The sequence below is a fragment of the Rhizoctonia solani genome, chromosome 3, assembly GCF_016906535.1.
Source record: "Rhizoctonia solani chromosome 3, complete sequence".
NCBI lineage: Eukaryota > Fungi > Basidiomycota > Agaricomycetes > Cantharellales > Ceratobasidiaceae > Rhizoctonia > Rhizoctonia solani.
Window position 1 is genome coordinate 265,246 of NC_057372.1, and position 20,396 is coordinate 285,641.

General features: G+C 45.5%; 2 protein-coding genes across 2 annotated transcripts; one reads left to right on the forward strand and one right to left on the reverse strand.

The window, feature by feature from the left end:
* Positions 1–653: 653 nt before the first annotated feature.
* On the forward strand, positions 654–2,849 carry RhiXN_02471 (Retrovirus-related Pol polyprotein from transposon; the record flags this gene model as incomplete). Its single annotated transcript, XM_043322288.1, has 2 exons — positions 654–1,803; positions 2,008–2,849. The coding sequence occupies 2 exons, from the start codon at positions 654–656 to the stop codon at positions 2,847–2,849; spliced, it is 1,992 nt and encodes a 663-aa protein (XP_043177784.1).
* A 12,832-nt stretch (positions 2,850–15,681) lies between these two features.
* On the reverse strand, positions 15,682–17,060 carry RhiXN_02472 (Retrotransposon gag protein; the record flags this gene model as incomplete). The annotated part of the gene is made up of 2 exons (XM_043322289.1): positions 15,682–16,665; positions 16,719–17,060. The coding sequence occupies 2 exons, from the start codon at positions 17,058–17,060 to the stop codon at positions 15,682–15,684; spliced, it is 1,326 nt and encodes a 441-aa protein (XP_043177785.1).
* Positions 17,061–20,396: the final 3,336 nt, after the last annotated feature.

The following is a 20,396-nucleotide window of genomic DNA, read 5'->3' on the forward strand; positions in this document are numbered from 1 at the left end:
GCCACAGTACCAATGTTGCCAGGTTGCCCAATTCAACAACTTTGTTGCCAAGAACCCATCAAGACACTTGCAAACATGGTCCAATGACCAATTACTCCAAATTTACCCCTTCAACTTCCTCATCAGCTCAGCCCCGGTCGACAACGCTCCCTAGACCAAAACACCAATTGCGCTACTCATCAGACGTGAACAACAATTGTATACACTTAGATGCTGCTCTTAGGATGTACTTAGATACAAATAATAATCATGCAAACAACACTGAGACTACGTCTAACTCAAGCCAACGCTCCCAACAGAGCTCTCAATGCCGGAGCATTAGTAACAAACGCTCCCAGCACGAGAACAACAGCCTCACGGTCTCGGATACGCACAACGTAGTAGTGGTTAACAAGGATATATTTTGTTGAGCACAGGATGGTAGCATACATACATCTAAGGAACGGTACAGAGAGCGCGACGCACCTTTCAACCCAAACCATTGTTGCAAGGAAGCTATCTCATCGACTCCATTGACTCATGAGGCCTGCACGGCTACGGCGCAGCATGAATGCGTTGAAAGCTATATGGACAACCATCACAAACGTTCATATCAACAATTAAGCTCTAAATGATCATTGCCGAACAATATTTACTCACCGTCAACTGAGAGAATGTTGCCGTGCATCCCACGCAACCCATTGTATACTGCAAGTGACCCATTGTACGCCCTAAGCAATCCGCCGTACAGCTTGATTGACTACAACAGTGAGGACCCAGTCGACCCTTTGAATCATAGCATCAGCTATGATACATTGCTGGATAATCACTTGGTCAACAACATGGATAACGGCTACGAAGCCTCAGGCAGTCAACTAAGCTTTGAGCCTGATACAGAGTCTAAGTACTTACCTGCAACGGTAAGACAGCTAGATGAGGGGCACGCTAAGCTTAAGACTCGTCAAGGCCAGGCAACGGTTAGCTCTCAACGCTTCCAAACCAGGCTATCATACAACCGCCGCAACAAATCAGTTGCAGAGAGTCCAGATTTAAGCAAGCACTCACCAACAATTGCAGTGCAGCTGGACAAATGGTTAGTACAGCCTAGAACATGGCAGCATGAGGAGACTACTAGCTCCCGACGTTTGCCAGAACAGGTTACATTGCACAACAGCCGTAGTCCATCAGCAACTAGCAGTCCAGAACTAAGGAAGTACTTACCGTATTTGCCTGATACCCCCGCGTACGCAATTACAGATAAGGAAATAGCAGACTATTTGTTTCAGCCTGCTAGTGCCGGACTTATCTCTGAGACCCAATTGGACCTGGAAATTAGCCAAGCCAGAAGAACACTTTGGCGGTTAGCACGCAACTTATATAATCTACCCATGCCAACTCAGCAAGACAGTTACACTCCAAACCAATCATGTGAAACATGGGCCACGCATTTATTTGAGTTACTAGATATAGTTACTACATTCAGACCAACTTGCGTCATCACTAACAAGTTAATTCCTGCCCAAGACATACACTACTGGCCCAAATATGGTGAACTTCACATCGCCTATAATAGTCTAGTTGCTAAGACCATTCGGAAATCAAATGAATTGGACTTACTGCTTCTAACACCAGAATGGCTGGCATCCAAATGCTTGTTCGACGCATGCGCGTTCAAAGTAGCTGCTGTTAGCTTTAGGGATCAAATGGAACAATCAATCCAAAGGTTGCACGACATACTTACTAAGTCTATAACAGTTCAAGACTTGCCTCATAAGTCATCGACTAATCATTTACCCGCAACAAATCATCCACAAGGTGATCCACGTAAGCATAGCTCACAAATGAATATGAACTCCCTACTGGATTTGTTACCTAACGAGGCTAAGAACCAACATGAGTTATCACATGATAAGTTGCCAAATCAAACAACACTAATTGAATTGCCTACCATGTCATCTACGTACAATGATGATTACAGAGTGACCAAAGTGTTTCAGTCATCGTCTAAGCCTTGACTGCCCCATTCAGAACCAATGGAGCATCTAGATCAGCATACAAGTCCTAGCGCAAACATTAAGTACATGTATGCGTCAGCAGGAAGTACCATTAACAACCTTGAAACGGTTAAGGGTACTCAGTCTAATCATTTGACCATGAGTTTGAGCTCCTACTCATTGCTCAACAACTCTCAGCCGTCTACTCCTCTTGACTTGGAAGATGTATCTGTGTCGACACCTACATTTACTCTAGAGGGTGACAATAGTTCGACATTGCCCATCTGGAAGTCAGTCAGCAAATTGTTGCCCATCCTTGATCATAAGATACCAATAGAAGCCGTAAAAGACATTGCATCTAATGAACAGCTAAGCGACCTATTAGTCAACAAGTTAGCTCAGCCTTTAGTTACAATTAAAAAACGCAATGGTATCACATCAGGAAAGGAGAGCTTAGCCAAATCTGTTAAGCAATCAGACAACGAGTCAATGCTGATGACGCGCGACCAGTTCAGAAGTACTACACCACTGCTAGATGAAGCATTGTGTGATCTGGTACACATAAACAGCCATCACTCTGTTGGTAACCTTAGTCAATTGCATGCATTGGTTACAACTAGTACTGCGAATGGAATCACTAAGCATACAGGAACGCCGTCTAACCTTACTAGTCATGGTCCTACTAGCACAGATACTCACATATCTAATACACATGATAAGCGGACTATAATTAACAAGTTAAACTATAAGGAAGCAACTCCTAAGCCAATTAGCGGATTGTTGACTTCTCAAGCTAGTCATTCACCGGATGAATTCCATGTGGCAACTATTCCGTCTTCATCTATGAACCAAACAAGCAATCGACGCTTTGCATAATGATGTGCTACACACCTCAAGCAATATTAGGCAAACAAAGGAAGAATATTTAGCTAGTTGCTTACCTAGACAGTCGCAATCTAAGCCATGCTTAAACCAAGACCTATTGACTAACGCTGAAGCAGTTTCAACTCTCATCTCTATTCATAGAGAATCACAGCTGAAGCCGAATCCTATGATTAGCCTAGACCCCTTGTCTAATTCGTGCAAGGATACCAATATAGGTTACTTAAGTAAACTGCCAGCTAGCGTCAAACCCAAGGCATTAGACAAAGGTCTATTGGCTCATGAATTGCCGGATAAGGAACAATCCCTGGTCACTAGTCAGCAACGCTTACTTGAATTTGCGCCCAAATCTTTGGTCACAAGCTCCCTGCTTGACGCCTCAGAGAATTCAACCAATGCATTAGTCAAGATACATGTGTCGGACATAAGAAACAAACCTGCTCAAATTTCTCCAAAAGCAACGCAATTGATCCAAGGGTCCCTGGACCAATCGTACTCAACAGCCAATACTATGCTGCCACAGATTGGTAGTAATACTATTGACACTCACCTGAATACAGCAGAACAGCTTATTCATGAGTCGGCTCTACCCTTGCTATTGATTAGTCAAACAGATTGTACTGTAACGAGCAATAGTAACAAGATAGTCGAGATTCCTTCAAGTTTTAAACCATTAATAGACTCGAAGCCTTTGATTAGTCAAGATACTTTGTCAGTTTTTTACAAGAACCTAAGTACCGGACAAGTAGACAGCTTGGAACAATCTTCGGAAGCTTATCAGCGACATTCAAATGCAATTGCGCCTCAAGGTTTGGCTAAACGTTCACTATTTAGAACCTCAGAAGGATCAAGTATTGGTATTACTTTGGACCTATATACAAATACTAAGGAAGAAGCTACTTCTAAGACTAACGCGCCGTACACACCACTTAGTCAGCAAGAACATAGTGAAACAACAACAAATGTTTGTAGCAAAACATTGGGAAAATTTCCAGATTTTCAACCACTGGAAGTTGATTTATTGCCAGATATGCAGGACTGGCTAGTCAAAACTATCCAAGAAATTCAGCAAATAATGGATATATATGCTGATCCTACTGACTCGCATACATTTACCGTCAATTCAGCTGCCATTAAGATTGAACGTGATTTAGCTTTAGACTCAACAAGACCGCCTGGTCCGGAGCATCCAGTATTGACGATATTGCCTGATGAATCAAGCAAGTTGGCCCAGCAAATAGCCAAGCTTAGCAAATCAATTAAGAGTTTGAACTCCTTGATTCCGTCTGACAGTCACACAACCAAATATAGCAATGATCTACTATTGCCAGCACAAACATTGGTACTGATCTTGGAGTCGGAAGCAAGCAAACAATCCTTATTTGTGGATACAACTGGAATGCACAAGAACGATGCTATTCTGAGTGGACTACAAGCAACACTGTCATGTGATCCTTACTCAGCATTGTCTGAAACAATATGCAGCTCTGAATCAACTGAAATAAGTGCAGCCGACTATGCTACCTCTAGCCCAGGTATATTCAAGGACATTTCAATCAATATGGTAGCAAGAAGCTTGACTATTAGTTCAATTGATTCTTCAACATTGTCTTGTATCAGCTCTGAGTTACAAAATGAACACATTGGTTTGCACTCCAAGCAGCTAAGGAATCTGATCAGCAAGCAGACGCTAGTACATATCAGTGGAGAACCAAACAGTGCTCATACAAGCTTACCTATTATACTTGCAAACACGGAAGGTCCTAACTTGTTTCATGAATACGACTCATTGGGTACACCAGTAATATTAGTCCCAAGCATTAGCGTTGCTGCAAACGCCGCATTTGAATCTCTAGTGCCGTCGGATATTAGAAGTCTAAGTCCCAACTACCAGCCTATGGCCTTATGCATAAGCGCCGAGTCAAGCGCCGTTGACACTGAGCTCCAAATCGAATTACCGGAGACATCAGCTAATGACAAAATAGTTATCAGTCAATCAAAGATAATTTCAGATTTTGGAATTAATTGTCCAGTACCAGAAGAGCTGATTACACCAAGCAGAGATGAAAATATCAATCAAATAAGTAATTATTCATCAATATCTACTGACAAAGGGCCCCCGTCGCTGGTAATCAATACAAGAAGTCTAGACGGTTCATCAGCATCAGATTTAAGAATCAAAACACCTATCTCGCAACACTCCAAACTACCTTTGACACTGATATCTGGGATGTCAAGCTCGATAATGCATTTGTTCACTAAGCAGACCAATCCAGAATGCTCACTACCGCCTGATAAGCCTACACCATATGAGTCGGTCGCGGGTAAAGTTTTAGGGCTAGAAGATAAAGATAGTAAAGACACGTTAGGTTTGACACCAATGAGCAAGCATCTATACCAATACAAACCTTTGGATGGTCAGTTGGATATGTCAACAACCCTCTCCTACAAGTACAATCAAGAGTCGGAACATAAACACTTGACTTACAAGCCAAAAGCTATTGATCCAGACGAACCAGATACTAATCTTTGTATTAGCTCACTAGATACTCAAGCATCTGGCACAGCAGAGGAACAGGCACTGCAGCATATAACCGGTCCGTTGTACCAAGACAACTTTACCTTTACAGTTAGGAGCGCCGCAGCACAAACATCACGGCTGTCTCAATTGCCTGTAAGGTCCAGCTCAGGACAAAGTACTAGCCAAGCGTTTGGCACTGCAAAGAGTTTAAGATTGAATATAGTCAATAGTTCAACCGCTTCTAAGGCACGACAAAATAGGAATACATTACCTACTCACGTAAGGAGCCGATTAGCCAGCTCGCGCAGATTCAGCAAATTGTCTCAGGATGAAACGTTGCAAGCTTCCGTTAGCAATCATATAGTCAAAAATGCGACCAAGGAGACTCGCCTTGTGCCCATGAATCAAATCAGAGCTCCAACAAAGACCAACATCCTCAACAAAGGACAAGGAACAATCCTCCAGATCCACCTGACAAATCAGGAGATGAGTATAGTGACGTACCTATAAGGAATCCTATACGCGCACAATCTTTCAGACCTAAGCCCGTGCACTTTGATCCTAAACTTGAGCCAGATAACATTCCAGAATGGAATGGCAATACCAGCAAATTACCCAGATGGATCATATCCATCAATAATTTAGCTGAATACGGTATCTATGCACGCATACAGTTAGGACAACAAGTGCCATTGAGACTCACAGGTTGAGCGCTAAGATGGTTTAACGCACTAGATAAGACTTATTGACAAAGCATTACCTGTCATGCCCTAGAGGCGTGACCACCTTAAAATCCACTAAGTCGAAGAAATAGTGAATATATGCGCTATTTTCATGAAGATTTATGGATATATGCATCTTTATGCTATTTAGGCGCTGAGCGCTTATTATGTAATCTCATCACATGACCTTTAGTCATGTGATCTTGTTTTCTTATCTCTGGTCATGTGACCTTATCTTTGTTATGATGTTTGTACATGTAATTACTCTTCCCCTTCTCTGTGAATATATAAGGAGGGTTCTGAGAGCCTTAAGCCTCAGAACTCGACCTCTTATCCCCTTCCACACCTACCTACCCTAAGACATACACTTAAGAGTATTGCCTGAGAGCATACCAGTCCCTGTCAAAGGTTCCTTGCCCTGCTGTCTTAACAGCATTAGTGCACTTTACTTTATATAGGTCTTGTCCTACCCTTTCCTGGCTTTGCCTTGAGCATTGTTAGGCCCTACTTGCTGATAAGTCCTATATTAGGCAATAGCTTGTTAGGTTTACCCTGTGGTAGTTGTTGGCTCTGACAATTTACAGTGAGTCAATCACTAAAGTAAATGCGCAGATAAGCTGTTAAAGGCTTGTGTGTATATGTCAATATATAAGAGTGGATAAATGGATGCATTAGAAGCGTCTTCACAGGGTCCTTTTATACCCTGAGAAGGCGCACAAACAAGTATATACATGATTGATACCAAGAGGGGGTACAGGAGGTATATGTGGCAACTGAAACACTTGAGGGAGCCAATACTTTGGTACATAGTAAACAAACAACAGATCCTAATATTTGCCCCAAGGCAATGTTTGCCCCAAGGCATTATTTACCTGTGTGGGTCCTTAGATGTCCCAAGGCTAAGTGTTTCATCCTTGGAGTAAACAGTCCCAAAGGTAGGATACCTCTGCATTGGGTACTTACAGTAAATGGGGCATAACTCAGCCAAGTGTTGTCCGTTTTGGGAGTTTGACCCAGCGTTCTGGAGCGCACAAACATGCGCACCTAAGCGCAAGCGATTTGGCAGTGTGGGATGCCCGGGTGATGGAGAAAAGGCGCATTTAGTGCGTCGGCGCTTAAGGGCTGATTAAGCGCCGGAGCACTTGTCTATGCGACAGGGAGGACCCTGAATATTTCTGTGTGTAGCCACAAGATAGAATCTTGAATAATAAATACTACAAACAAGAGAAATATTACTTGTTACTGTTTATCTACTCAGCTGAATTTATATATATTTAAATGAGTGAGAAAACAGCATATATGCAAAAGGCATCGCATATTAAGGGTATTCCTGAGCTTTGTAGGTTTTGTAAAGGTCACTATTGGATAGAGGGACCTTGAAAACCTTAGTTCGCATCTTTATCTCATTTATTTACTGTGAGATTACTAGTGTAATTAATAAAAAAGTACAGATTAAAGAAGAAATGTCATATCCATAACACATCCCACCTCAACCTCTGGAACTCCCATCACGCCCTTGGCAACATGTAACGTACAATATGATAGTAGATCTGCCAAAAGACGGAAGCAACAACTCTATACTAGTCATCATGGATAGCTTTACCAAATATGTCATCCTGGTAGAGTGTTCCAAAAGCTCAAAGCCCTGGAACTGGCAGACCTATTTCTACGCCACGTATGGAAACGTTACAGCATGCCTGAGAAGACAGTATCAGATCAAGGACAAGTCTTCAATAATAAATTCCTGAAAGCCCTGTACCAACGCCTGGGGATAGACCCCCACTTCTCCTTGGCCTACCATCCTCAAAGCAATGGACAGACAGAGCGCGTAAACCCCATGGTTGAACATTTCTTAAGGGCTTACTCAGGAACAAATCAGAAGGACTGGGTCAAATGGTTACCAATGGCGGAGTTTGCCTACAACAAACGCAGTACATAGTTCAACAGGCAAAACCCCATTCAAGGCACTGTACGGTTGGGAACCTTCCCTGACCCCAAGTAACGTACCAACAGACGTCCCTGAAGCAGACAACTTGGCAACCCAGATGGAAGCACAATGGCGGGAAATAAAGGCTGCGCTCCGGCAATCAAAGATACGCATGGTAGCTGGAGAAACAGGAGAACCACTTGAGTTTGAAATAGGGGAAGAAGTCTGGCTAGACGCCAAGAATGTAAACTAAAAACCCTGAGTCCCAAGCTAACCAAACAACGGCTAGGACCCTTCAAAATAACCAGAAAATCTCCAACCGGGCATACTGTCTAGAACTCCCGCCAACAATGAGGATCCACAATGTCTTCTATGTAGGACTACTGTCCAAAGTCAAAAGGGACAAAAAGCGTAACTTCAAAAACTGTCCTCCACCAGTCACCATAGATGGAGAGGAAGAATATGAGGTAGAAGGAATCACAGACGCGGAAGAGAGAGAAGGGAAATGGTTCTTCTGGGTCAAATGGAAAGGATACGGCTCGGAAGAAAATACGTGGGAACCCCGGGAAAACCTAAAAAATGCGGGGAAAATTTTGAAAAAGTATGAGGAAGACATGAAAAAGAAGGCCCTTGGCGCTGCCAAGGCCCTTAGAGGGGGGGCAGTGTTGTAGACACACTTGATACCAGGGAATTTATTCCCATTTTCTTGATTTTAAACAAAGACAAACAGACAACATTTTCAATCATGTGACTTTGGCGCTTATATCATACGCTAAGCGCCAAGCCACGTCCCCACCCGCTGCTTACCTCAGCACATGTAGCCACCTCCACTTGATGACATCATTATGACACGTCAGTGACACGTATGCATGAGTAAGGCCTGTTGTAAATTGGGGGAAAAGAGGTTGAGACTCTGGTGCTGAGCAGAGTCTGTGTTGGAAGATTTCCCAATTTCCAAGCTAAGTAAAGAAGTAGCTTCTTTAGGGTTCTCTGGGTCTAGCTATCTTGAATACAATCAACTACAGATATATCTTTTCTCAGTGTAAAGTGTCTTAGTAAGTATTTCTGTAAGAGCAAGAGTACTGGCTCAGGTTCCCTTTGGCAGAGATAGTTATGTAAGTTTCACTCCTAGTTGCAGGAACTAACTGGTTACTTAGTATATATCCTTCTTTAAGGATGATTGCCTTCTGTTCACTTAACCTAAGAACTCTGTATCAGGTCTACAACCTTTCCACATTATGGGTACTTGGGAGATCCACTTATACAAGTTTAAGTTATTTGAAATCTTGAGGCACAGTATATCACACAATTGAGGGGGGCAAGCCCAAACCAAAGAGTGACAGTCAACAGTAACAGTGAGTGGTAAGAGTGAAGGGTGGGTGCCCTCCAAGGGTATGCAAGAGTCCCCTTTTATACCCTAGAGTGGCAAGGTTACTGAGTCATTCACCTAGTCAGAGTATGAATATGACTTGCTTAGGACTGTGCTTCCTAAGACTTTGATTGGTGGGTGGGAAGGCACAGATATGACTAGGATGGAATGTGACTGCTCTTGGGTTGAACTGCAATTAGTTAAAAATAGAAACATCTAAATACATGACTCAGTCTATCAAGAAATGCTTGGCAGCCAATGAGCACTTAGAGTGAGTCATTAGTGTGAGTCATTCTGGTGGCAAGCAGAATGACTCATAAGCAGGATTTGCAGTGCCACTAGAAATTACTAGATAAGGAGAACCTTAGTAATCTCATGAGAGGTATGACTCAACTAAGCTAGGAATAAGGTTCATTTCCCAAGTTAGAGCTAGTCATGTGATGAGCTAGATGTAAAGATACAAATATAATGATTAGTAAGGTACTTGAGCCACATAGATAGAATCTTGTGAAGCTAATATCTCCATGAGATCTTATCGTATGAGCACATGACAGGCAGCGTTAGAGCGAGCGGAAGGAGCTCTATTGAACGATATGTAACACATACAGTCAATATGAGCGTTACATAGAGTAATGACAGGAATAATGGAAAATAGGAGTCAAATGGCCATTAAATCAGAAAGTCAGATATATACAGATTATTGTGGATGGTGAGCTGTGAATGCAAAAATGTGTGATACATAACAAGGCCAACTGCGGAGCGGGGTTCTTATTTGATACAGTATTTGTTATAGTACATTTGTAATTAGCTAGCCTGTAGAATATATAAGGAGGCCAAACAACCATGGTAACACCCAGGTCAATTACCTCTTGTTGCACTCCACTTACTGTACAAGGCCTTACAGCCAGAAAACACTCAGATACACGCCCTAAGCATCGCCCTCACTGTACTTAGGTAGCTCATTGACGCCTTATAGCGTCTAGTCGCCGTAGTTAGTTGGTTTGTTGTTGTAGGTAGACCCTTCACCGCCTTACGCGGTTTATACTTAGTGTCATGACCCAAGAGGCATGGACACAGATACCCTAATATTCTATTATCATTTTATCTAAATTTTACGAATTATATGGACCAGGGGATGTTTCCAACATGACCACAGGCCATGCAGGACTCCCCTGGCAGAGCAATCAACATGGAATGTGAATGGTCCCTTTGTTTAGCCTGTTAGCTTTGTCCTCTGGTTACTTAGTTACCATATGTCCTTAGTTGCATTGTTCTATTGTTCTCTTAGTTACCCATACCTTTGTAGTATGTCTTCCATTGTTCTCCTTTGTACTTTACAGTTCCCTTGTTCTGTATGATGTATATAATGAAGGGAGAGTTCTGGCATTCAGACCAGAACTTGACCTCCTGTCAATCTACTGACTACCCTCCCCACTCTCCTGCTCTATTCTAAGGGGTCTTGTGCCATATTTGGCAAGTAATCTCTCTATCTAAAGTGTTGGTTGCAGTCTTCTGCTTATCCCCAAAGCCAGCACTGCCTCTTTAGGCATCTATCCCATTCTTCATTAGTCAGACTCTGACACTTAGCTCCATACGGCCACAAGCGCCTGCTGCCTCAACGCCCCTTAAGGACGTCTAGGACAGCCCCCATTGTACCCATGTAGCTTGCCATTGCCCATAAGTGTTATGCCCTAGAGGCGTGACCACCTTAGAATCCACTAAGTCGAAGAAATAGTGAATATATGCGCTATTTTCTTGAAGATTTATGGATATATGCATCTTTATGCTATTTAAGCGCTGATGCACATATTATGTAATCCTATCACATGACCTTCAGTCATGTGATCATGTTTTTCTTATCTTTGGTCATGTGACCTTTTCTTTGTTATTGTGTTTGCTCATGTATGTACTATTCCCTCTACTTGTTGAATATATAAGGAGGGTTCTGAGAGCCTTAAGCCTCAGAACTCAACCTCTTATCCCTCCAACACTACCTACCCTTGGCATACAATCAGGTGCACCTTGAGTGTAATAGTCCCTGCCTTGGTTTTAGCCCTGCTATCTTAATAGCATAGTGCACTTTACTGTTATTGGTCTTGTCCACCCCTTATCTGGCAATTGCCTTGAGCATTGTTAGATCCTACTAGTTGATAAGTCCTATATTAGGCAATAACTAGTTAGGTTACCTCTTTGGTAGTTGTTGGCTCTGACAATAAGGCCTTGGTCATTGGTAGATAGTAGTTAGACGTTGTGAGGTAGACACCACCACCTTATGCAGTTATTACTGTCCTAGACGTCTGTAGGGACGCCAAGGAGGGAGGCGCTTGCGGCTGGATGTATCTAAGTAGAGAACCGTGTAAGGCGGCGGCAAGCTATCCTACGGCAACAACCAGCTATACTACGATGACCAAGGCCGTAAGGGCAATGACCAGCTATGTAACTACAGCGAGAAAGCCGCTTAAGGCGGTGTGGACTAAGTAGCTAAGTGGGTTACTGGGCTTAAGGCCCTTGTACAGTAATGGGGATGCGACAAGAGGTAATCGACCTGGGTGTTACCATGGTCGGTTGGCCTCCTTATATATTACAGAGCTAACTAATTACAAATACATTTATATGCAATACCGTATCAAATAAGAACCCCGTTCCGCAGTCGGCCTTACTCATGCATACGTGTCACTGACGTGTCATAGTGATGTCATCAGGTGGAGGTGGCTGCGTATGCTGACTAAGCGCGGAAGGGGACGTGGCTTGGCGCTTAGCGTATGTTATAAGCGCCGAGATCACGTGATTGAAAATGTTGTCCGTTTGTCTTCGTTTAAAAACGAGAAAATGGGAATAAATTCCCTGGTATCAACTGTGTCTACGACACTGCCCCCCCCTTAAGGGCCTTGGCAGCGCCAAGGGCCTTCTTTCTCATGTCTTCCTCGTATTTTTTCAAAATTTTCCCCGCATTTTTCAGGTTCTCTTGAGGTTCCCATGTGTTCTCCTTGGGGCCATAGCCTTTCCATTTGACCCGGAAGAACCATTTTCCGTTGCGTTCCTCTGCATCCGTTATTCCTTCAACCTTGTACTCTTCTTCCCCATCCACGGTAACTGGTGGTGGACGGTTCTTGAAGGCCTGTTTGTTGTCCCTTCTGACCTTAGACAATAATCCCACGTAAAATACGTTATGGATGCGCATGGTTGGTGGGAGTTCTAGCCTGTAAGCGCGGTTGGAGATTTTTTCCATGACTTTGAATGGTCCTAAGCGTTGTTCCGTTAGCTTGGGGCTTAAGGTTTTGAGTTTAACGTTTTTTGCATCAAGCCATACTTCTTCTCCAACCTCAAACTCTGTTGGGCTTCCGTGTTCTCCGGCTACCATCCGTTGTTTAGAATGCCGGAGGGGGATTCGATTTCTCTCCATTGTGCTTCCATGGCTTCCGCCAGTTCATCGGCCTCTGGCACGTCCGTAGGAATGTTGGAAGGGGTTAAGGTTGGTTCCCATCCGTGGAGCGCTTTGAAAGGTGACTTCCCCGTGGCACTATGCACTGCGTTGTTGTAGGCGAATTCTGCCATTGGTAACCATTTGACCCAGTCCCTTTGATTAGTGCCGGAGTATGCTCTTAGGAAGTGTTCTACGGAGGGGTTCACCCGTTCTGTCTGCCCATCGCTCTGGGGGTGATAAGCGGAGGAAGTGCGGGTCTATGCCTAGTCGTTGGTACAACGCCTTCAGAAACTTGTTATTGAACACTCTTCCACGGTCTGAGATTGTTTTTTCCGGCATTCCGTACTTTTTCCAGACGTGTCGCAAGAACAATTCCGCTAGTTCAGGGGCTTTTAGTTTCTTGGAACATTCTACCAATATGACGTATTTGGTAAAGCTGTCAACAATAACTAGTATGGAGTCATAGGCCCCGTCCTTTGGCAGATCAACAATCATATCATAGGAAATGTGTTGCCATGGGCGTACAGGGAGTTCTAACGGCTGTGGTGGGATTGACGCGTATTTGGGTTTCCTAATCCTTTGGCAGGTCTCGCAGGAGTCTACGTGCCAGTATGTGTCCGCGCGTATGCCTGGCCAATAGTAGTTGCGCGAGATTAGCTCCAGGGTCCGTTGCCTGCCTGGATGTCCTGCCGATGGGCTGTCGTGGAAGATTTGGAGTAAATCCGTACGTAGGGTCCCGACGTCAGGGACCACAATCCGTCCTTGGTAGAAGAGTAATCCTGCTTCCATCTGGTAGTCCTTGAATGCTCGTTTGATGGATGGGGGCGCTTTGGATTCATTCTGCAGGAACTGTAGGATTTCTTCAAGGGACTCGTCTTGATCCAGGCTCGACTCTATACGCTGTTGTAACTCCTTTTCTGGTAGAACTAGTGCGACGTTGGCAAAGATAGGGTCTGGGAGCATGGTCTGGGCAGCAGGTGGGACATCGGCATGGTCTGATTGCCGGGATAAGGCATCTGGTTTGCCGGACTGTTTGCCCGGGCGATACACAATTTGGAAGTTGTATCCAGCCAGGAGGAGGTGCCAGCGTGCATGGCGGCGATTGAAAGTTCTAGACTCCTTCCAGTATTCCAAGTTCCGATGATCAGTGAAGACTGTTACGGGGTGCAGGGTTCCTTCCAAGAAGATGCGCCAATATTCAAACGACCGGATAATGGCCAGGAGTTCCTTGTCGTGGGTGTCATAATTCTGTTCGGCACCCTTGAAAGACTCCGATAGGAACCCTAGTGGGTGTAAGCGGCCGTCTTCCTGTCGTTGGCTAAGAATGGAACCTAAGGCTGCACCAGAAGCATCCGTTTCTAGGAAGTAGGGCTTGGCAGGGTTGGCGTGACAGAGTACAGGGGCGTTGGTAATGGCATCCTTTAGTCCTTGGAATGCTTCCTGTTCCTTTGTGTCCCATCTCCAAGGTGTATCTTTCTTGACTAGGTTGTGTAATGGCCTAGCCATGTGGCTGAAGTTGGCGACAAATTGGCAAAGGAAATTGGCAAACCCTAAGAACGATTGGACTTCCTTGACTTTAGTGGGTACCGGCCATTCCTGTACCGCCTGGATTTTGAGCTTATCCAGACTAAAACCCTTATTGGAGACAATGATTCCCAGGTATTCCACAGAGGTAACGTGGAATGTACACTTGGATGCCTTGCAGAACAGCTGATTTTCCATTAACCGTTTTAGGACCTCATGAACGTGTTTCGTGTGGGATACGTCATCCTTTGAGTAAATCAGGATATCATCAAGGTAGATGATGACGCATACATCCAACAAATCTTTGAATAGTTTGTTCATAAAGTGTTGAAAGGCGGCTGGGGCGTTTGTTAAACCAAAAGTCATGACCAGGGATTCATAGAGACCGTACTTGGTTCGGAATGCGGTTTTCCATTTGTCACCTTCTTTTACCCGCACATTGTTGTATCCCCATCGTAAGTCTAGCTTGGTGAAGACCTTGGCACCACGGAGCTGGGCCATGAGGTCATCTGGACGGGGAAGCGGGTATACGTTTTTCTTGGTGCGGTTGTTTAGGCAACGGTAGTCAACGACCAATCGGCGGGAACCATCCTTCTTAGGTACAAACATGACCGGTGAACTAATGGAAGATTTGCTAGGACGGATCTTCCCAGCTTTCAACTCATCCCTGAGCCAGTCCTTGAGTGTGGCGGACTTGGCGTCTGTCATACTGTAAAGGGGAGAGTTAAGGGGGCCTTCTTCCGTGAGTTCTATTCCAATGTCGTAATGCCGGTGTGGAGGAAGCTTGTTGAATTCTTCTTCTCCAAATACCTTGGCGTATTGATGGTACTTGGAGGGTACTCCTTCAAGGGGGTTTTTGTCTGCTTCTTCTTCCTCGGCGATGGCCACATGTTCAGGGGTAGCGTGAGGAAAGGTAAGGGTGCGCATATCCAATCAATCTCCGGGTTGTGGGCATCCAACCATTTCAATCCCAAGATGGCAGCATGAGACCCTGTGTTACATATAAGGAAGGTCTCTGTCATTTTCTTGCCATCAAAGGAAAAGGTCAGGATTGCCTTTTTCCAGATTTTGCCTGCCTGGGGGCTCGACCCATCGAGCATAGTAACGGTACGGGGTGTAGGGAGGTCAATGAGTGGGAGGCGGAGTAGTTCCGTGGTACGGGGGTGTAGAAATGAGGAAGTGGCGCCTGAATCTATCAGGACTTCTAGGTTTTCCGCTTGTTTCTCTGGTGTAATAGAAATGGTGAAGAGTGGGGATATTTTATTCGAGCTACTTGATATATTACATATTTCTATACAACCAGAGTCCTTGGGGTCCTTGCGCGCGGCAGCAGGTACCCTTAGTCTTTTCCCGATTCGGGTCCAGACTCTTCGCCAATCTTGGCGGCTTCTTTCTTGACGCCTTCCTCCTTAGGCGTTGCCTTCCAACCTGTGCGGCATTCCGCAAACTTGTGGCCCGATTTGCCGCACTTGATGCATAGGCCTTCAGCCCGGCGGCGGTTGCGCTCCTCCTTGGAGACAAAGTTGGGGTCGCTGGAGAGGCGCCCTGGTCTTGTGGCCTGTTGGCCGGTACTCGCCCCCCTATTGGGGGTGGTAGTGGAGGCACCAGACTTATTACCCTTAGGCGGGTGGCTGGCGTGCTCCTCACGGAGGGCGTTGTCGATGACCAGGGCTGCATTCTGCAGCTCGAGGAGTGTGGTGGGGCGCCGCTCTTGGGTGGCAATGAGGCGGCTGACCTCCCAGTGGAGGCCACGTGCGAATTGCCCACGGAGGGCGGCGTCATTCCAGTCCAGGTCCATGGCAATGGTCCTGAACTTTGTAATGTACTCAGCACAGGTGCCTGTCTGAGTAAGGTGGGTGATTTGCCGCTCAGCGGCTCGCGTAGCATCCGGGTTACCAAATGCAGCCAAGAACTCCGTCCTGAAGTCGTCGACCGATTGGATTAGGGCCCTGTGGGACCCTAGTTGGTCAAGATGGGGGTGGGCCCAGGCTCCTGCCACGTCCTTCATATTCATCAGGAGGAATGATAGGACCTCCTGATCGGTTGGGAACATCCTTTGATTTAGACGTACCCATGCCAACATCCGCGTGAGCCATTGGCGGGCTTTGTTCCCTATTTTCCCTGTATAGGCGTCAGGGTGGTCTACCTTGACAGGGGTTTGATAAGCGGCTACAGGGGCCGCTGGTTGTGGGACTTGGGGGGAACGGAGGCGGATAGGCAAAGGTGGAGGGGAGTATGGACTTGCGGGGGAGCCCGGACGGGAGTTGGTTGCGCGAAGGCGGGGGGAGCTTTGGAGGGGACGGCCCAGGCAACGAGGGGCGCACTAGGCGCTGGAAAAGTGTCGGTTTTTGGTAGGGGCCTGGGCGTGGCCTCAACTGCCGGAGGTTTCCGGTCTTCTGGTGTGTGGGGGACTCCACCCCTAGCCTCAATGCGAGTGAGGGCTTGATCGACTGCGCCCATCCAGTCTCGGGCTTCCTTTGTTGCTTCTTTTGTTTCTTCAAGTTCCCGCTCGAGTCGGAGGACTTGATTTTGCAATCCCAGGATGAGGGAGATTGCTTGTCCGAGGATGAGGGAGATTGCTCGTCCAAGGGAGATTTCCCCGTAAACCTCGGGTTCGAGGCTTGATGACTCATCGGCGGTTGCCGGAAGAGTGGGTCCCAACTCTCCTTGATTGAGAGGGGACAAGGGACGAGCGGAGCTCCGGGAGCGGGTTGCCATCTCATGGGGATAAGAGCGGCCTTGGTGGGAAGCGGTGCGCTGGGAGGCGCGGGAGGAAGCGCAAGAGGGGTGCGGGAAGTAATGATGGGCAATGTGGGGGAGTGGTGCCTATATCAGGACTTATGGGTCGCTTTATTGTACTGGCGCTAAGAACTTGCGTCAACCGCCTAGCGTTGGACAGTCCCTATCAACCAATCGACTGCCGTGTACGGGCGTGATGTGGGACGGGTTTTCTGCAAGCGGGTGGATCTGCTGACTAGTTCCGCTGACAAAGGGTGTGGTGACCGTTGGTACGCGGACGATTAGGACCTGTCTGCCTTGTAGCAATTTGGTACTAGGTGGGACTGACGCTGGTTTGATTATTAACAGCGAAAGGCAAGTCCGATCACCTGATTTCCCTTGTGCTAGTACAGGGGGCCTTCTTGTTTGTTGAATCTGAGTGGGAGTGCTTGGTGGGCACGGTTTGCAACCGACTTAAGGTCAATTACCTAGTGTCCTAGATGTCTGTAGGGACGCCGAGGAGGGAGGCGCTTGCGGCCGGATGTATCTAAGTAGAGAACCGCGTAAGGCGGCGGCAAGCTATCCTACGGCGACGACCAGCTATACTACGATGACCAAGGCCGTAAGGGCGATGACCAGCTATGTAACTACAGCGAGAAAGCCGCTTAAGGCGGTGTGGACTAAGTAGCTAAGTGGGTTACTGGGCTTAAGGCCCTCGTACAGTAATGGGGATGCGACAAGAGGTAATTGACCTGGGTGTTACCATGGTTGGTTGGCCTCCTTATATATTACAGAGCTAACTAATTACAAATACATTTATATGCAATACCGTATCAAATAAGAACCCCGTTCCGCAGTCGGCCTTACTCATGCATACGTGTCACTGACGTGTCATAGTGATGTCATCAGGTGGAGGTGGCTGCGTATGCTGACTAAGCGCGGAAGGGGACGTGGCTCGGCGCTTAGCGTATGTTATAAGCGCCAAGATCACGTGATTGAAAATGTTGTCCGTTTGTCTTTGTTTAAAAACGAGAAAATGGGAATAAATTCCCTGGTATCAACTGTGTCTACGACAATTACTTGTACTCCACATGGCCACAAGCGCCTGCACCCTCAACATCCTTACAGATGTCTAGGACAACAATTAGCACCTGGCTGCTGATTAGCATAAATTAGCAACCCCAGTATGTTGATTAGATCTATTTTGCTCTGCTTGACTTCAATTAGCACCAATTGGATTTTGCTGGCTAATTGGATTTTACCATTTTCCTGATGGTAGGGCCCATGGTTAGTCACCCCCTCAGTAGTGGACTTTTATTGAGCCAGCCCTACGCAGTTGTCTCAGAGCCTCCCAATAACAAAAAGCCTTATGGTGTCCCATCTGGGGTATATTTGTCTGGGGAACCTTTACCAGTGCTTTGTCCACAGTCTCTAGCTGTAAGAGCTGATATTTGAGTTCAATCTTGTCTAACTCTTTTATAGCTGTTTCTCACTCATCTACATCTACATCCCCCCCTCACCTCAAGCTTGTCAAGGATGCACTTGAAGGAAATCTTTTGGAACATAACAGTTGGCCAAACAAAGAGCAAGGCAAATTAGGCTGCAAGGAAGCCTGGAAGCATGGAAGTAATTTCAGAAATAGCATGTTGGTACTCATGCTGACATAAAGTATGTGAACACAATAGATTAATTTCCAGCAGCTGCAGATGTGACTTAATCACTTAGTCTCAGTAATAAAGTATGTAGATTGGAGTGCCCTGCATTTCATCCAAGTGTTGGAAAATCCAAAAGCTGAGACAGAGGGAGGTGAAGGTGTGCACATGAAAATGAGCATAAATCTAGCATAGGAAGGCAGCTAGATATGAAGAAAAGAAGTAAATACAATGATAGTTAGAAATGTCCTGATCATTTTTGCACTTTGATGCAAGTGTAAATGTTTTGTGGTTAGAGAGATATGTTTGATATAATATTGATGGTTTTGAGTATTTTCATATGTAATTCATAGGAATGATCAGCATCCAGTACCATTTTCTATCAAACATATCTCTCTAACCACAAAACATTTACACTTGCTTCAAAGTGCAAAAATGATCAGGACATTTCTAACTATCTGTCCTGGACACAGTCACATGACCAGTACAAGTGGTTGCATGCTGGCCCAAGCCCAAAAATTTGGGGGGTAGCAGGTGTAATCATGGGTTGTCAGCAGAGGAATAATAGGGCTCTATGGCTTAGTGGTCAAGCTGGTTCAATTCCGGCTAGTTCTATTTTCCTCTGTTTATGACACTATCATTGTATTTACTTCTTTTCTTCATATCTAGCTGCCTTCCTATGCTAGGTTTATGCTCATTTTCATGTGCACACCTTCACCTCCCTCTGTCTCAGCTTTTGGATTTTCCAACACTTGGATGAAATGCAGGGCACTCCAATCTACATACTTTATTACTGAGACTAAGTGATTAAGTCACATCTGCAGCTGCTGGAAATTAATCTATTGTGTTCACATACTTTATGTCAGCACGAGTACATTTGTATGACACCGCATTGTGAATCTTTTGCACTTGCATTTGGTATGATGCCAACCCTTGCTTTCACTCATCCCATAATGATATCATATACAGACCCTTGGCTGAATCAAGGGCAGGCTAATTTTGCTCCAGACAACAAGCAAATAGGGGTGAACGCCTGATTTTAATTGGCTGTAGCTGACTCGTTGAGTAGACAATCTTGTAGCTATGCAATCAATTTCCTGCTATAATGCGTACGTAATACTCATCCACCTAAGCTTTAAGTGCAAGAGCTGGTGTAAGGAAACAATCACACTTGAAACCACGCTTGAAACGGCTGTGTAATAAACGCTACTTAATTGCTGTGCCTGAACGCCCAGTTGTCAGGTGCCTGACTGATGTGAAGCTAGTGTTGCGTCTGAGGCCAAGGGTGGGCGATTTGCACTCGGCTTGCCTTGCGGAATAAGGTTCACAAGCTGGGATCAGGTGGGGTCGATTCAGGGCAACCGTGTGATGATTGAGGGTCTGACTTGGTCTTTTGCTTACCTGATGTATACCATAGATAGACAGTATTGGCATGAGCAAACACTTGCCGATGGGTGTAGTTGTACGAGTTTGTCTGAGTGCGGACATAGCTAAGGAAAGGAATAAATGCGCCATTTTTTTTGCTCTGTCTCCGAGGATTGAGTTTGGGGAATGGTTGGGATCGTTGAATTAAGCACGTCGCAATAGTATGATAGGCTGGAAGGCAATTGGGATGAGGTGTGAAGTACCTTTGCGTCGCATTTTTGCTGAGTTTCTGCCAAGTTTCACTGAGCTCAATATGTTA